Source organism: Anabrus simplex, chromosome 14 (assembly GCF_040414725.1).
Source record: "Anabrus simplex isolate iqAnaSimp1 chromosome 14, ASM4041472v1, whole genome shotgun sequence".
NCBI classification, from domain to species: domain Eukaryota; kingdom Metazoa; phylum Arthropoda; class Insecta; order Orthoptera; family Tettigoniidae; genus Anabrus; species Anabrus simplex.
This window is the reverse complement of record NC_090278.1, coordinates 1,274,681-1,294,282: the sequence shown is the minus strand read 5'-3', so window position 1 is coordinate 1,294,282 and position 19,602 is coordinate 1,274,681. Positions and strand designations below refer to the sequence as shown.

Below are 19,602 nucleotides of genomic sequence, written 5' to 3'. Positions count from 1 at the left end.
GAAACAGCACCCAGTTGAGAAGGAATTCAGTAAGTGGAGAAATTAAAATATCTGGGAGAGTGGATAGAAAATAACCTATCAGAAAGTGGGACACTGTTACCGAGAATCAACAAGATGAACTTGGCATATAAACTAGCTATGAACACTTCCAAGAAGGAGAAGAACTCGATCAATTCAAAACTCAGACTCTACCATACACTCATCCGCCCGGAGGCTTTATTTGCAGCCGGAAGTTTGAACCTGATAAAAACAGGATTAGTCAAGAAATTGGAACTAGGGGAGAGAAAGATACTGCGACCTCAGAGAAGAGAGGATGGATCATTCATAAAGAAAGGAAACCAAGAATTATATCTGAAGATGGAAAAGACCTCAAATACCACCCGGAAGAGGAGAGCCATGTTCTTCGCACATTTCTACACAATGAACCCAGAAAGACCAACCAATCAGATATTTTTTTAACATCAGGAAAACTAGTTTCCACTGGTACCAAGAGGTGAAAAAGGACCTGGAAGGAATGGGAATACAAGGAACAGAAATCATCAACAGGGATGCTTACAAGTCGAGGCTCAAGGCCACGAAGAGGCTTCAAGAAAAAGTTAGATTCCGTACCCAAGCGCCATGGACAGAAGGGTGAAAGGATGAAGGAGTACTAGGCGAGGAATAAAGTCCAGAAACATATGAATCTGAATTCGAATTAATGTGGTCCATAGTCTGCGAATACGAAAGAAGAAGAAGAATATCAGAAGACTGTTCATAAAATGGCATTACTCCAGCTTTCGTTGTTCAGACGATATGAGGAAATTAATTCATTTTTATGGGACGCCATATAAAAACCTCCTTGTAATGAAAATTTGAAAACTTTCACCTTGTCCACACATCTCCAGCACCATCACAAATTTCCTGGCCTGAAAGACAGGGTCACCGTGTAATTGGCCCGCCTCCCAGTTCATAGGAGGAATGAAAAGATTACAGTAGTAGTAGTAGTAGTAGTCGTCTTACATCTACGTGACAAACTTCCTCTGCCATTCTCCAGAAATTGGATTCCACCATAGCAGGGGTTGAACATGTAATATCTGTATAAAATAAGAGTTTTGTCTGTACATTGCTCAGAATTTAAAAAGAGTGGTATGTCTGTATCGGTCGTGTCCATAGTAACAAGGAAATGCCATTTTTACTTTACCGTCATTTCTGTTTGTACAGTATGTATGTATGTACGTACGCGCATTTCGAGCAAATCGCAGAAGAGAATTAAGGTCACCCGAGGGGGGTGGTGAAATCGAAGAAAAAAATGCAGTTTTATATACCTGTGACTTTCTTCTTTCGAATAATTTTTGTGTCAGACCTCTGCGACGTTTGAAAGGGTGTTAATTTTTATATTATCTGGAGTGCTGCAGTGTCGGCCATGATGTGTCCTCGAACATAACATTACTTGCCATTTGTCAGCGGTGACAAAGACTCTGTTGATGGTGTTCATGTCTCAGAACGTGGTCACTTTCTGCGAGAGGATATCTCTGCTTTAGGAAAGTACAACTTTCAGTTGTTGGCCAACCTGGACGGCAAAACGATTGAGAACATAACATGGTGTGTTTATTGATTGTTTTGGCGGCTTCTTTTACAACAGTATTCAGCTGCTTTGTTTCCGTTCGGTTTTATACATTGAAAAAGATGCCTAGACATAGTAATAGGATTTTCAAGGTGCGCAAGGATGTGTTGTTATTCCGAACGTTACAAGTGAGTGTGCAATCGTGTGTTCCCCAATTGACTACAAAAAAAGATGCAGAATGAACAACCACAGCACGGTTTGTGTCCAAAAGGAGAGAACATGAGGTGCAAATACCGAAAAAATGAAGGAAACGGGGACCACGACCACAAGCACAGTCTCGCGTATGCAGTCGTGGAATCCATAAGGCCAGTCTTCAGAGACTTATCCTATGAAAAACTCCTCCGCAAATGCCTTCACGGTAAAACCCAAAACCCTAACGAATGCTTAAATAATTTTATCTGGATTCGGATACCCAAGAGAGTATTTGTGAGTATAAAAACACTCGACTTTGATGTTTATGATGCCGGGGCAAGATACAATGAAAGCAATATCTCGAAGTGCGAAGTTCTACAAAGACTGTGTATACCTCCAGGACACAAATGTCAATTATAGATAAGGCAAGAAAAAGGAAAGCAGATGCACCAGAAAGGGAGCTAGTGAAGCTTGGAAGATAGAAGGAAAGAAGTGTAAATAGAAGATTACAAGATGAGATGGAAGAGAACCCAGATGATCCTCTGTACGGAGGCTCGTTTTCTTAAAAGTAGTTCTTTTTTGTGTATCTAAGGAACATTTATTCGGATGCCATTGAACGTACATTAAGCAAACTTGTAGGTTGTATGTAACTCATCATTCTACGTATTTTAAAACGAGAATTTTAAAATCAAAGTTACAGTTTCTGAGTTATGGAACAAAATGTCTCATTTTAAAATCTAAAATTTTGTTGTTCGCTTAAGGGGGGAGATACACCTTTACTGGTCAAAAAATATCATTTTTCAATTTATTGTTTTGTTTATAGAATAAACTTTTCTCGTTAATATGTTGAAGGAATTTTGTAAATATCTCTAACGGTATTCAAGATATGTCCCATAATCTGTACACATGTTACGCAGCCTTTTCCTCCCATTGGTAAGTTTAAACCTCATTCTCCGAAACTTTAATTTTTACCTTTGTTTTCCTTCATAACTCAAACATTTTTTGAGTTATCTTGATGAAATGTTTTATGGATATATATAGTTTTTGGTAACTTTTGGGGAGAAAATACTTCAAGAAAATGCTGAAAATTAAACTACTCCTATGAAAAGGGAGGAAAAAATATTGTTTCAAAGGATTACCAAAAGATCTTAGTTCAGATTGTTAACACAAGCATTGTAAACATTCTAAAACAATAATACTCCAGGAATATGAAAATTTGTAGAAATTATCAAGGTAAAGCATAATAAATGTATAAATTAGTCCAAAATTTTGAAAATTAATTTTTATTTACATGGGGCAGTTACTTACAAATGTTCAAACGGAATACTAAAGGAGAAGAACAGTACTATGAGTGTGTGAAATTTCATTTCAACAGAACATAGTGTTACTGAGAAATAAAAGGTTAAATATTGTAGATTTTTATACTTGTAAAGGTGTGCCTTCCCCTTTAAAAGGCAAAATATATTAAAAAAGATGTCGTTTATGCATGTGCGAGGGTCGAATAAATATATGTACAAGAAAGTTACTTTCCTTGGTTCATAACTTTATGAGAAAATGTTCTTTTAAAAAGCTCATTTTAACATGGCAGACATAAGCCCAACCGGGTGCCCTTGAATGAAGATCGGTATGTAAAGTCGGGGAATGATGCACTACAATCTACTGTAGGCTATAATAGCGCATTATGCAACAAGCCTATACTGGCAATAATTAAGACACGAGTATGTTCATAAAACGAGCAAAGCGAGTTGCATACGACTGTTTATGCTCGACGATAATTATAACTCTATTTTGTAAATATTCATAAATGTCTGTCGAGATGTCGCTTGGCAGTTTAGTTTACTGAACAGAGCGCATGCGCTGGGTTATTGATTTTCCGTGAGTGGATCAGAGACCTTGACAATGTCACATATTTTCAAAGCTTTAATGGAAGGTTATCATAACGTAGCTTTATTTCAAATACGAATTGTTTATTGTGCAGTTGGTGGAGTGAATTTGCGGGAATGTGCCGTGTGGTTGTGGAATATTGGAAGTAGAAGGTGCATTGATGTCAATATGTGTGTCCGACATGTTTGATTTTGGAAACAAGTGCGAAGCTAGTGCGTTGAGCGCAGGTGCGATGCTATCCTTACCTAATTGCTCAAACAGTTCTATCATAATTAAAATCTGAACTCTGATTGGTGGAGAACCCGTATCATAATGAAAATCTGAACTGTGATTGGTGGAGAACCCGTATCATAATGAAAATCTGAACTCTGATTGGTGGAGAACCCGTATCATAATGAAAATCTGAACTGTGATTGGTGGAGAACCTGTATCATAATGAAAATCTGAACTCTGATTGGTGGAGAACCTGTATCATAATGAAAATCTGAACTCTGATTGGTGGAGAACCCGTATCATAATGAAAATCTGAACTGTGATTGGTGGAGAACCTGTATCATAATGAAAATCTGAACTGTGATTTGTGGAGAACCTGTATCATAATGAAAATCTGAACTGTGATTGGTGGAGAACCTGTATCATAATGAAAATCTGAACTCTGATTGGTGGAGAACCTGTATCATAATGAAAATCTGAACTCTGATTGGTGGAGAACCCGTATCATAATGAAAATCTGATTTTTGTGATTGGTGGAGAACCTGTATCATAATGAAAATCTGAACTCTGATTGGTGGAGAACCTGTATCATAATGAAAATCTGAACTGTGATTGGTGGAGAACCTGTATCATAATGAAAATCTGAACTCTGATTGGTGGAGAACCCGTATCATAATGAAAATCTGAACTGTGATTGGTGGAGAACCTGTATCTTAATGAAAATCTGAACTCTGATTGGTGGAGAACCCGTATCATAATGAAAACCTGAACTCTGATTGGTGGAGAACCCGTATCATAATGAAAACCTGAACTCTGATTGGTGGAGAACCTGTATCATAATGAAAATCTGAACTGTGATTGGTGGAGAACCTGTATCATAATGAAAATCTGAACTCTGATTGGTGGAGAACCTGTATCATAATGAAAATCTGAACTCTGATTGGTGGAGAACCCGTATCATAATGAAAACCTGAACTCTGATTGGTGGAGAACCTGTATCATAATGAAAATCTGAACTCTGATTGGTGGAGAACCTGTATCATAATGAAAATCTGAACTCTGATTGGTGGAGAACCCGTATCATAATGAAAACCTGAACTCTGATTGGTGGAGAACCTGTATCATAATGAAAATCTGAACTCTGATTGGTGGAGAACCCGTATCATAATGAAAATCTGAACTGTGATTGGTGGAGAACCTGTATCTTAATGAAAATCTGAACTGTGATTGGTGGAGAACCTGTATCTTAATGAAAATCTGAACTCTGATTGGTGGAGAACCCGTATCATAATGAAAATCTGAACTGTGATTGGTGGAGAACCTGTATCATAATGAAAATCTGAACTGTGATTGGTGGAGAACCTGTATCATAATGAAAATCTGAAGTGTGATTGGTGGAGAACCTGTATCATAATGAAACTTGAACTATAATGAGCCTCATTAAGATTCAGTTTACGGGGTGAGTTGACCGTGCGGTTAGAGGCGTGCGGCTGTGAGCTTCCATCCGGGAGATAATGGGTTCGAACCCCACTGTCGGCAGCCCTGAATATGGTTTTCCGTGGTTTCCCATTTTCACACCAAACAAATGCTGGGACTGTATCTTAATTAAGGCCACGGCCGCTTCCTTCCCACTCCAAGGCCTTTCCTACCCCTTCGTCGCCATAAGATCTATCTGTGTCGGTGCGACGTAAAGTCACTAGCACAAAAAAGAGAGATTCAGTTTTCTGGCGTGTAATATTCATATTTCGGTATCGTCCAACATAAATGATTTTATTCACGCTGAGTGAAATGGTAGTTTAGGGGAGGGCCTAAAATTTAATTCTCAAATATTTATGTTATTACTGGTCCCATCGATAAATACTAGAACGTAACTAAAGATTATAGAATTAAATTTACGATCATTAATGTCTTTTAAATTTTTCCCGTACCGTCTATCATAACGGAGATTATTCATGAATTTCGATTATTTTTGCTAAGTCCATATCAACATCGAACCACGAGAAAACGGGCGAACAGAATTTAATGAATATCGGCATTTAAAGTCAGGGAATAAGGTACCATATATAACTTAATTTTATTTCCACTGGATGAAATAGTAGGTATGGGGAAGGTGCCTAAATTTTGCTTTTTTTAAATACCCATGTAATTGGTCCTATCGAAAAGTAGGCTTACTACATAACAAAAGTTATATAGAATACGATTTCCGATCATTTATATTTTATACGGTTTTACCGTACCGACTATGATAATAGAATTGATGAATTTAGACTTTTGTTGCTTTGTCCATAACAACGCCAAAATATTGCTAAATCATATTTATGGCGATTGTTTTTTGTTATGATTGTGTTATGGTGTAAACTCGCGTGGTCATTAGTCAATATCGACAAGGAAAATGATAAAAAATGAGAACAAATCTTAAAGGAACGATCACTTGAAGCATAGGACAACAGGGAGTGATGAATGAAGGAAGAACTTTCTTTACATTAGAAGTCCTAATATCACAGAAACGGAAGCAAACTAAATTTCAAGTCCTACTATACTGAAAGTTCATAAAAATGATCAACAATAATATTATGTTGACCATTGTTGTGATGTGATTTGACTCTTCTGCTGACAATCATCGGCAATAAATGGCATTACTGCTGCGTCGCGAGTAAAAGAGCCTGCCTGAATATTGGCGGGAAGTAGCTGAGCAGTTAGATACGCTACATGTTTGTCCCATCAACAACGGAATCAACATCAATTACTCAATGATTCAATGATGAACTTACCTCATTGCCCGCGCCATCTTCTCATACGTCATGCGCGGATTGCCGTGTCTCCTACCCCATAACCTGGCCAGCCAGTCCGTGTTGAGAATTCGGAATATGCCTTCCTCCCGCTTCACCCAGTGGATACAGGGGGCATTGCGTGGGTCCTCCAACAGATTGAGTAAGAATCTCCACAGCATCACTCTCTCCACACGACCTGAAGCAGAAGATTAATACAAGATTAGAATTGTCGAATAGAAAGCAGATTACATATTCAAATAATTGAATCTTGTATGTGTATGTCATATCAATACTCAAGGATATGGCCTAAAAATTACTGTACTGTGTTTGCGGGTGAATTCAAATGGGCTTTGCTAGGCGGTGATGTTGAGGAATCTCATCTTGGCTTTGTAATGTTCTCTTACCTTTCGCCACCAATATACCATGCCACACGTTTCTAACCTTACTTTCTTTCCCAGATCTCTACACTTCTACTTACTCTAAACGCGTCTTCAACTTCTGATATATTCTTCAACTTTCCAGTCTCTTTCCCCTCTCACCCCTACGTCTGTCTACGTGACACTTTTCTCCCTATAAATTATCGGCCATCACTTCACTCTCAGTCATTATCCATCGGATCAGTTCGAGACGGGAACCTATTTCGATATCGTCTGCATGACGACTTTTCACTTCATTCCAGCTGAAGTGACATCAATGACTCAGGTATGGGGAGAGACCATTCGAGTGTCTGGATAAGCTGGTTCTTCCCAGTTCTGTTTTTCTTATAAAGTTTTCATCCAGATTCTGCCCTTTTATGAAGTTGTAGATGATCCTGGGGACCTAATCAATGATGGACTACTACATTTCTTTGCTCTATTGTATTGTCCTTATAATCTCCCATTTTTTATTTTTCCTAAATCTTCGATTCCTGCCGTCGACCAATAAACCATAGAATAGAACTCTGGACTTTGCCTGTCGTGCCGGTTCGCTGAACTTAGTAAGCTCCCTTGTTTTTGTTTTTTTGGTTTTTTTGTGGAACAGTTGGAACACCTGTATTTCTTGTGCTCAAGTTGGCTGGACTCTTATGTGTCATGGCTACTCATGCAAACAGCGTGTCATCCTCCATTTGCATAGGTTCAGATCTTACAATACTTCTCTAATTGTGCATTGTCTATATACTGTGAGTATTTAAATTGTCAGCTCTTTCTAATATTTGAAGAAATAAAGGTTACTCGTCTACTTGTCGATCTTCTGTATTTTCAGGTACCTTCCGTTGTCATTCTGGGAAAAGAAATGAAAATCCACAGCATGTTCATGTTCCTGTTGCCAGTTCAGAACCAACGCTCTAGACACACACTGTGTCAAATAGGTCTTAAACGGCACACATACTGAACAACGTTGGGAGCAGGTGGTCAAAACTTGCTGCTGCGCAGGTGCAGCGTTGTGTGTTGCCAGTGATGCCGGATCGACCGTTCTGACTTCATTCACCGAACTTTATTGTCACAGGTTGTATGTCGTTCATAATACGTCAACTTAGACCATGGCGAGAAATCTGCATCAAACACAACATGGGTTTTAAGATGGTATCACCGTAGCGCTGTGGCGTGATCTTTTCAACTCGGAGGTCCATGTTTAAATCAGTGCAATAGCGAAGTTTTTCCTTCTATTGGTCAGCGGCGTATACTGAGGGCTACCAAGGCTATCGGCAAAGGCGAAACCTCAAAGGAGGACTAAAGCACATTATAATGTAATCATCTGACACATTGCTCCATTTACAAAACTTGAAAGCAGTGAGAGAAAACGTCGCACGTATTTCTGAACGCAACGCATAGGAGAATGATCTTGCAGCCCAGGGTCTGCGTCCCCCTCCCCATGACTCACCGGCTTACTGTTGAATGTCCGATAGGTGCGGGAACCGGGGGGATAGGTGTGCTAGGCTTCGCTCCGTCAGATTACAACTGCTAACGAACAACCGTGCGTTAGTCATCCATCACATATACTTCCTCACCTCATACTTCTGACTTTATAGATAACAGAATGCTGGTATTTCACTCCCGTTTACTTCTACATCCGTGTAGGAAGGCACTGCAGGGCTGTTGTTATATGAGTAATATAGTCTTCTTTTTATAGGTAGATCTGCTAAAAAGAAATGTAATCTCTCAGATTTAGTGTTCTTTTTTGTTTGTTGGAATCGAACACGTGATCATGGGTCAGACACCATCACTGATCTTCCGAGGAAGCTAATAAACGAGTTAACAATGAGTATGATAGCTGGTATTGCTGTAAACTTCAAACTTGTACTTTAATAATAATAAGAAGAATAATAATAGTGCATAGCATCTGTATAGGCGTGGTGGTGAACTGATGAGGATGAAATGAATGGCGAAAACGTGATAAACACACAGTCCCCAAGCCAGGGGAATTGAGAGAACGATGGGGTTGATTCTGAGAATTGAACTGGGGCCATGGGACCAAAAGCAAGCGTTCTATCCGTTTCGCCACGAAGCTGGACTTTAATTTGCTAACCCTTAGGCTACCATCTCGACTGATCAGGGGTTGAGTATTGACAGTAGCAGAGGCCAGGGCAGCAGCTTGTGAAGCTGCCCTGGCAACACAGCAGACTACTCTGTTGGGTATTGGCTACAGTTAAAAACGCTTAAGGGTTGACATTCACTAAACCAACCATCGAAAAGGGATAACAAAGTCTAGTGGTAGCCCACGTCTTGATCCCAGCATACACCACTGCTGCTGGTGCTCTCAAACGAGTCTTATGCCACGTACAGTTTTAGCAACACCGCCTCGCAAAGCGATCTGATTGGCTAACTTCAGCAGCTGATATCGAATTATTTTCTTCAAATTATGTATCATTATGACCAACCATATAAACAGTTCACGTATTTTTCGAACACCCTGTACAGCCTTTTAAAATAGGATCGATATGGCAGTCTAGGCGTGGACCTAGCACTCAGGTTAATTCGAAAATTGTATAACTCGAATAAAAGTTTATTCCCCTTGAAATTCGTACTCTAATCAATGCAAAACAAAAATCATATATAATTCGAATTTTCGAAGCTTAAATTTCGATAATTCGAAGTCAGGATTTTATATCAAGTTACTTTTTGAAGCCTTCAAATAATTCCCAAGAATTCTTTATTTTTATTGTAGCTTCCTAGTTCTATTTTTAAAACTAAACGAACCCAAACAAAAAAAATCCACAGCCCTTCAAGCAAGCGACTCAGTGTAGAAAATATTCTAGCGATATGAGCTACGAATTATATGTAAAACAAATATAATCAAGTACGAGAATATGCTTATTTTTTCCTAAAAACAATCCTTTTCTTAATCATGGTTATCCGGTCAACTAGATCACGGCCGACTGGATCCCTCGCTGAGCTCCTTGAGCTAGTTAGAGCGACGCATCAAGTCGGCCGTGACTAGATTAGCAGTTTGCCTTTTTCTACCATTACGAGCGCTAATGTGAGTCAGTGCATTGTTTCACTTGAGCACCACTACGAGTGCTAATGTGAGTCAATGCAGAGTTTCACTTAAGCCCTTAAAGCTATATTCAGGGTGGATATTTTTCAAAAATAAAAAAGAATACTGGAGATTTTGAATCAAGGAACATATTACAGAAATAATTATGTAAAAAGAGTTAATTTGACTAGAATTTGAATGAAAAAGAGAACGAGTAAAGAAACAAAGAATTTTAGGCTGTTTTCCGGAACTGCATTTAGGCCGGAGGTAATTTTGGAAATTTGTTTTATTTAATTTGATAGAGCTATCTAAGACTTGCAGTTTGAAAGCTTTTCGGTCCCTTTAGCCCTTCAACTTTCGGTACAATTGCGGAAATTGCTTAATTTGACGTTTTTCATAGCGTGGGGACCCATACCTTGTCTTCTAAGATTTTTTTTTCAACATTGAAAATGGATTACTCCGTCGAGTATTCAGAGTGTGCACTTACCAATATCTGTCTTGTTGGCTATCTTTGCAGGTCTCCCCCGTTTCTTCTTGGTCGGCTCAGGGTCAGCAACACTGCTCGATGTTCGGACACTGGACGAAGATGTGCCTGGTTCCGGTGGTAGAGGAGTCTTGGGGAGGATGAATCTTGCTCGAGAAACCTTGTGCTGATCGCTCGCTCTCTCCAGGGTCGACAACACATCCATGGCCTGGCGGACCTTCTGCGGAAAATCGGGTTTTTGGACGAACTGAAGCGCCGGCAAGATTTCTGTCAATGTTCAGAGAAAGATAGATTTGTAACTCAAGAAAACAAAATGTTGACAATTTTACATTATTATGTCACTGAAATAAATTGGTGTATCAATCAATCAATCAATCAATCAATCAATCAATCAATCAATCAATCAATCAATCAATCAATCAATCAATCAATCAATCAATCAATCAATCAATCAATCAATCATCACTGATCTGTACTTAGGCGGCAGATGCCCTGCTTCTTGTTTACTTATACTTTTCTCAAATAATTGCAAAGAATTTGCAAATGTACTGAACATCTCCCTTGGCAAATTATTCCAATCTCTAAATCCTCTTCCTATAAACGAATATTGTCCACAATTTGTCCTTTTAATTCCATCTGTTATCTTTATATTGTGATCCCTCCAACTTTTGAAAACACCACTCAAAATTATTCCTCTGCTGATGCCATTCCCTGCCATCACTCCACTGACAGCTCGGAGCATACCACTTAGTCGAGCAGCTTATCTCCTTACTCCGAAGTCTTCCCAGCCCAAACTTTACAACATTTGTCAGAAATCACCCAGAACGAATCGAGCTGTTTTTCTTTGGATTACTTACTACAAACCCGGAATACTCGTATAACCATGTGAAGAGGTCTGTAACCTTCCTTAACTACATCGCTAATATGATTACAGAAAAATGCGTTTAAAAAAAAGTAAACGAACGATCGCTCGAAGAATAAGACAGGAGGGAGTCATGCAAGAAGGAAGCTCATAAAACTGATCAACAATAACATTACAATGACCATTGTTGTGATGTGATTTGTCTCTTCAGCTGCCATTCATCTCCCATACATGGATTAGTGTTAAGTCACCGAATATTGGCGAGAAGTAGCTGGGGAGTTAGATAACTCTTCACACGCTGTGTGATTGTTCCGTCAAAGATATGTACCCGGAAGGACGTAGGTTAGAATCCCCGCCAGAAAGTTGTAAAATTTAAGAAACGAAATTTCCACCTCCGGAGGTTCATTTGGTCCTGATGTTCACTCATCCTGCACCAAAAATGAGTACCAGGTTAATTCCTGGGGGCAAAGGCGGCCGGGCGGCCGGAACAATCACACAGCGTGTGAAGAGTTATCTACCCCTTCAAGTGGCGAGGGTTACGGATTGTGGAAGCCTTTATCTTCCACACCTCCAAGGGTCTTCATAGCCTGTACGGAGATGACTTTTATAGAGTTCCTGCTCTAATCTTAACCGGAAAGTATGTTGGTCCTTTTGCAACCCAAGATTTTGCGATCATTATTTATTTATTTATTTATTTATTTATTTATTTATTTATTTATTTATTTATTTATTTATTTATTTAATTTCTTTCAGCCCATAAAGGGTCACATAAAGCAAATTATGATTTGTTGTTATTTTTCTTGTTCTTGCAGAATTCATTCATCATGTCGCTATGATTAGGTCGACGTTCGTCAGTCCATTTCCACCTGTGTAGATCTCATGTCTGAAAGTTTTGCGGTCTTCGATATCTGTACGTGTGCTGTTGGCGTTACTGACATCAATTTGGACTTGTTTGATCCAAACCATTGTTTCTGCGTTTACCAATATTTTCTTTGTTAGTCGGTTGTCATCTAGCCTCATAATGTGTCCATAAAATGTCAATCATCGTTTACGGAAATCTGTTTCAATGTTTGAGTATTTTTCCGTGATCTTGTGCGATTCTAGACGATATCCTTCATCTGTAAGTTCTGGACCATGGATTTTTCGGATGATTTTATTTTCAGCTTTCTTGATATTTTAGAGATCCCCTTTATAATTGAGGTTTAAGGTCTCACTGGCATAGAGTGTTTCAGGTTTGACGACCGTCGTGTTTGTGTTAATGCTTATGCATTATTATTATTATTATTATTATTATTATTATTAACATGACCTTATAAATTTATCGAATATGCAATGTATCTGCGTAGAGACAAGACGCAGCCTTTAGTGATTGATGAATGAAACTCTAACGGATCATTATCTTAAATCATGAATGATATATCATAACATTCAATCAGGCAATTATTGATAAACATCGTAAATGCATAGGAAAGTTTCCTCATATTATACATAAACAGGTAATCGTTTCTTGAAGGCATATCCTCGTGGCTATATCTATTAAGGAAAACCTGGCTCCATTGATAAGAATCACAGTCTGGTCTTCAACTGAAGAGCAGTTACTGCAATTTCCTTGTTTGTACTGTACCTGTGATTTTCTGTGTCCATTTCCTTGTAGTACGACTCAACTTTAATAGCTTCTACAGGGTGTTACTCAACAGTCTATACAGTGCAGATCAGAGTAATTACGCTGTTGCCAAGGTTATGCAACAACTGGCGAAGAAATGTCTAATTATTTCGGAGCGCGAGGCAGTTTGTTCTCCGTCAAACTCCTGATATTACCTCCAACAATGCTGCAAAACAAATTATATTACAGGCTTCTTTAAAGACTGCTGATTTCAGCAGCATAACTATTTTCCACATTACTTAAATCAATTCATTCCAGGCTTGTGTCAAAGCCATACACCTGTCAAATCATTTGTCACGTACACATGTTATGTGACCCTTTTAGACTGATCACGGCCGCCTTGATGCGTCACTCTAGTTAGCTCCAGCGCAGCGAGCGATCTAGTCGGCCGTGGGCTGATTGTGATGGTTCGGTCAGTTTGCGCTTCGAAGGCTAGCGCTGTGCCACGTCCGGGGAGCCATCTGGTGACGAATGAACGTACCATTTCTACTTCTTATATATATAAAAGCAAGTCGGGCTGGAGCGATGTATATATATATATATTTAAAAATGAAAAAAGACGTGAATTAATGAGGCACTTCCAGAAATCTCAGAAATTTGAAACTTGGTACGGGAGAAGCTGATGACCCCAGGATCTCTAGAAAAATCGGAAATTCTGAAAATTCCCTGAAGGGGGCACGCTGGGGGGCTCAAATTTTGGGCTCAGCATTATAACGCAGTCGTATAATATATCCAAAACGGCAACCTATAGGTTTCGTGGGCTTAAAAAATTTCGGGGATTTCCTCATTTTTATCCCCCATCCCCCCAAATCAAGTTGGCGGCACAACCTGCCAGACGAGGTAGACAATTGAAATTTGGTGAAATTATAGCTTTTGGTCCCTAACCGAAGGAAAAATTCCAAGATGTTCAAATTTTTCACTTTTTACCCCCAAAGATATCGAAATATGGAGGCAATTTTAATGACTGTGCAGACATTCCTTTTGAGCTATTTTTTGGCTAAACGGTAAGTCGTATCACAAAACGGATGGCACAATGTCCCTTCAATTCGGAGTGATCTACAACTTTGGTCCTGTGACATTTTGTCGTATCTCTCTCCCTTATACGTTAAATTTGGCCGTATTTCTGGATTGTTCGTAAATTTGGTGATTTTTACAAGTATATTTCAAATTTTGACACACTTATAAGAACGATAGGATCATCACGTTGGATGCGCACATTGGCACGATTAAGGGGCATATGTGGACCAAATTTCACGATTTTAGCTTATACATAAGCAGGCAAAAAGTAATGTAAAATGTTAAAAATGTACCCAAATTTCACCCTATTCAAAATTTGAACTCAATTTACCCCTTAATATGGGAGATACGAGGAAATTGTTTAGAAATAAACATGTAGAGCAATAAATGAGGCGTCTGATGGCGCAAACTGTTTCTTAATATCATGCACCGTTTAGGAGATATGAATCTTGAAGTGGAAGTCTGCACTTTTCAACGTGCTCATGCTTATCCGTCATCTATATATATAACAGCAAGTCGGGCTGGAGCGATGTATATATAAATATTTAAAAATTTAAAAAACTTGAATTAATGAGGCACTACGAGAAATCTCAGAAATTTGAAACTTGAACGGGAGTAGCTGATGACCCCTAATATGGCCTTATCGTACAATCCGTTTTTCGATTTGATGTACCGTTTAGCAGCAGTTATTCTGTAAATGATGGTTTACATACTTATACTTCCGTATGACGACTATATTCTTTCATTGACGTCGATTTGTAGCAATCTAGAAAGGGTTTGTGTGCCATTGGTATTAAATACATTGCAAATCGATAGTGACTGTCAGAAGGAGGGCTTCTGGTATTGTTACATCGACTTTGACAGGCAGTAAGAATGGGGTCGTCCTCCATCTCTTGTGCACTATTTTAATGCATAATTCTCTTCTCGATTCGACTAGCTGGACTCTAGGGAACGTGCAATTTTTTTTTTCAAAACTATTTTACCCGATCCTGTTTGTCAGTAGGCAAGGGTGTCTTCCATAATAAACAAATTGACCCATCTAAAATGTGACTGACGATAGGCATAGTGGCCTACTATTATAATGGAATCTCACCAACTCGGAGTGACTGGCAGGAAGCTGACTGGCATTAGAAAATGCGTCTGACATTATAAAGATAAGAACGCAACTCACTCTTGACTGGCAGTAAGGTTGGTCCTTACAAATATAATAAAAGTTCCTCAACTGTAATCTATCTGAAAGTAGGAATTGGGGTCTGCTATTGTAATGAAACCTCCCCAAATCGATTTTGGCCGCGCACTAGGCAATGGGGTCTGCTGTTAAATGAAAATTACCTTCTTCGTTGTGAATTGCTGTAAACAAGTGGACTTGCCGTTATCACGCAATTCCGCAAATCACACTTTTATTGGAAACAACGTCTGTGGATTTCACAATACCGATTCTCGGATAAAGCCAAGACAAACCCATGTGCACTAATTTACTTCGATATCCACATACAATGTAGAGTACCCCAGCAAGCACGGGTACATTTGCTAGTTTATTATAAAGTCTAAATTTCCAAAAGTCATTGTTTAAGAAGCCTTTCTCGTGGACAGTCGTGATTTTCTTCTGATGACGCAGAGCACTGTTCTCTGCGAAAAGTAAAGAATTTCACCTTATTTTCTTGACACGGCATAAGCCCAAAAGTCTATACAGTATCATGTCTATAAGTATGGGCCGTGAAAGCAACAATGGCAACAATTAAAAAAATTATTAAGAATAAGAACCTGACCAAGTAAATCTATATCCGTAAAATCATGTATTGAAACTTTCAATGGTAGGATTAAGGTGATAGGAAACTAGGCGTAGAACAACATGGGAATATTACTGGTGCGTGCTGTGAAATAGACAATTTATGTCTGAGAAAGTCAGATATAAAAAATGAAGTTAGTTCAAGGGAAACTAGGAAATTGAAAGGAAACCAGAAGAGGGGCATAGGAAATGAAGACAACCCAGATGATACCGAATATGGACCTGGAGCATTTATCTTGAGAAGTATTTTTCTCCTTTCCTTCGTTCTTTCTTAATCCGTTTACCCTCCAGGGTAGGTCTTTCCCTCGGACACAGCGAGGGTCCCTCCTCAAGGGCAGTGTCCTGGAACGTGAGACTTTGGGTTGGGAAATACAACTGGGGAGGAGGACCAGCACGTCGCCCACGCGGCCTCACCTGCTATGTTGAACATGGGCCTTGTGGGGGATGGGAAGATCGGAAGGGAGAAGACAAGGAAGAGGGAAGGAAGCGGCCGTGGCATTTGCCTGGAGGAGAAGTGGGAAACCATGGAAAACCACTTCGAGGATGACTGAGGTAGGAATCGAATTCCCCTCTACTCAGTTGACCACCGAAGGTTGAGTGGACCCCGTTCCAGCCCTAGTACCACACTTCAAATGTTATGGCAGAGTCCGTAATCGAACCCGAGCCTCCAGGGGTGGCAGCTAATCCCACTAACCTGTACACCACAGCGGTGGACATTTCGTTTTTTCCTAGATAAATGCTTGTCTTTTTTCAGGAAGTATTTCTTTTTCTCACCAATTCAAATAGTAGGAATAAAAGATTGGAGGTTTCCTTGTGAATTTTCCTTAAACAGTATAGTGAATATTTTATGTTTTCGCAGGGGAAAAAGTGGAAGAATTTAACTTTTGGAAGAAAATGAAATCGTTATTAACAAATATACGGTTTTCGAAAACATTTACTACACATCGAAGGTTTTCGAAGGAGAAAGTGCAGATCAAAAAGCCTGCAAAAGTTTGTTTCAATAGGTCAAATACTTACTGAGAAAAAGGAACATGAACGTCTCAAATGTAACATGGTGGAGATAGAGCTACTACTACTAAAATCGTTTCCATTCTTCCCCTGGCGGGGGAGGCGGGCCTCTTAAACGGTGACGCCGTCTCTCAGGCCGGGAGATTTGTTACGGTGAAGGAGATGCACGGAGAAGGTGAGGGGGTTGGAGGCCGTGGCCTGTACTAGGAACTAACCCGGTATTCACCTCAGTGCAGGAGTATGGAAAACCACGGAAAACCATTCTCAGGACAGCCGACGGTTGGGACCAGCCCTTTCCATCTCCCGAATCCAGAGGCGTAGAGCCACGTACCCCTCCTCTGCTCTGTTGGCCGGTCAGAGTGCAAAGCTGTGGGACCACGGACCAGCAGTGGCCACTTGTGGGCCCCGAGACCCGCTCTGCATCCACCGACCGAGGTACAGCGTACAAACCAAACCAAACCAATCCAAACACCATGGCGCAACAGCCCCGAAGGGCCATGGCCTACCAAGCGATAGCTGCTCAGCCCGGAGGCTTGTAGATTACGAGGTGTCGTGTGGTCTGCACGACGGATCCTCTCGGCCATTATTCTCGACTTTCTAGACCGGGGCCGCCATCTCACCGTCAGATAGCTCCTCAATTGTAATCACGTAGGCTGTGTGGACCTCGAACCATCTCTCAGATGCAGGTAAAAATACCTGACCTCGCCGGGAGTGGAACCCGGGGCTTCCGGGTAAGAGGCAGGCACGCTACCCCTACACCCTGGGGCCGGCGGTACAGCGTACAGCCTCCCCTTAATTCCAGCGTGAACGTACCACGCATGAAGGAGAGAAACTCTTCACAAGGTGCTGACTTCAGATCGATGTTCAAATCGCCGACCCCTGTGGCCAAAGGCCAGCACGCTAACCATTTAGCCATGGAACCGCGGCGCAGAATTAGTTGCACATCACGAGGATCGTTCCGCGAGTGGTCGGTGACCGAGTCCTGAATTCAAGAACACAAGAACCTCGTTTATCCGGATTAGGTGGGACCGGAACTGATCCGTATTATTACACTGACTGACAGTGACAATGCAACACCAAGAAGGAGTGGTTCGAAAGGGATGATGGTTGGGGAAAAAACAGGGACGGCACGGACGAATAATTGATGTTTATTTCAAACCGATATGCAGGTTACCCAATGCGCACGGCATCGACTCAGTAGGATGTAGGACCACCGCGAGCGGCGATGCACGCAGAAACACATCGAGGTACAGAGTCAATAAGAGTGCGGATGGTGTCCTGAGGGATGGTTCTCCATTCTCTGTCAACCATTTGCCACAGTTGGTCGTCCGTACGAGGCTGGGGTAGAGTTTGCAAACGGCGTCCAATGAGATCCCACACGTGTTCGATTGGTGAGAGATCCGGAGAGTACGCTGGCCACGGAAGCATCTGTACACCTCGTAGAGCCCGTTGGGAGATGCGAGCAGTGTGTGGGCGGGCATTATCCTGCTGAAACAGAGCATTGGGCAGCCCCTGAAGGTACGGGAGTGCCACCGGCCGCAGCACATGCTGCACGTAGCGGTGGGCATTTAACGTGCCTTGATTACGCACTAGAGGTGACGTGGAATCATACGCAATAGCGCCCCAAACCATGATGCCGCGTTGTCTAGCGGTAGGGCGCTCCACAGTTACTGCCGGATTTGACCTTTCTCCACGCCGACGCCACACTCGTCTGCGGTGACTATCACTGACAGAACAGAAGCGTGACTCATCGGAGAACACGACGTTCCGCCATTCCCTCATCCAAGTCGCTCTAGCCCGGCACCATGCCAGGCGTGCACGTCTATGCTGTGGAGTCAATGGTAGTCTTCTGAGCGGACGCCGGGAGTGCAGGTCTCCTTCAACCAATCGACGGGAAATTGTTCTGGTCGATATTGGAACAGCCAGGGTGTCTTGCACCTGCTGAAGAATGGCGGTTGACGTGGCGTGCGGGGCTGCCACCGCTTGGCGGCGGATGCGCCGATCCTCGCGTGCTGGCGTCACTCGGGCTGCGCCTGGACCCCTCGCACGTGCCACATGTCCCTGCGCCAACCATCTTCGCCACAGGCGCTGCACCGTGGACACATCCCTATGGGTATCGGCTGCGATTTGACGAAGCGACCAACCTGCCCTTCTCAGCCCGATCACCATACCCCTCGTAAAGTCGTCTGTCTGCTGGAAATGCCTCCGTTGACGGCGGCTGGCATTCTTAGCTATACACGTGTCCTGTGGCACAGGACAACACGTTCTACAATGACTGTCGGCTGAGAAATCACGGTACGAAGTGGGCCATTCGCCAACGCCGTGTTCCATGTATCGTTCGCTACGTGCGCAGCACAGCGGCGCATTTCACATCATGAGCATACCTCAGTGACGTCAGTCTTCCCTGCAATTGGCATAAAGTTCTGACCACTCCTTCTTGGTGTTGCATTTGCTCTGTCAGTCAGTGTATTATCCGGATAGCCCGGAAAACTAAGAAAACAAATACAGTACATGTCATATAATATATTAACGTAAGTTGTACAGTAATACTCTTTTTCAATTGTACAAAATAATATAAGAACACTTTTTTTACATTTACGACTATGTTTTATGCACTAAAATAATGTGTGAGCTTTTTCTGTATTACATTTGTATAGCGTTTGCGCTCAGTACGATCACGAAGACGTTTTACTAACAATAGTTCTGCCTGTGTGGTTTGAGTC

The 19,602-nt window shown here is 41.2% G+C and overlaps 1 protein-coding gene across 1 annotated transcript in view; it reads right to left on the bottom strand.

Annotated features, from left to right (window-relative positions):
* Positions 1–19,602, bottom strand: part of LOC136885687 (uncharacterized) — an 88,438-nt gene that overhangs the window by 34,650 nt on the left and 34,186 nt on the right. Inside the window, exons 2-3 of the mRNA XM_067158390.2 lie at positions 10,544–10,807; positions 6,604–6,799 (exon numbers count right to left, since the gene is read on the bottom strand). Coding sequence (XP_067014491.2) covers positions 6,604–6,799; positions 10,544–10,807 — 460 coding nt within the window. The remainder of the gene's footprint in view (positions 1–6,603; positions 6,800–10,543; positions 10,808–19,602) is intronic.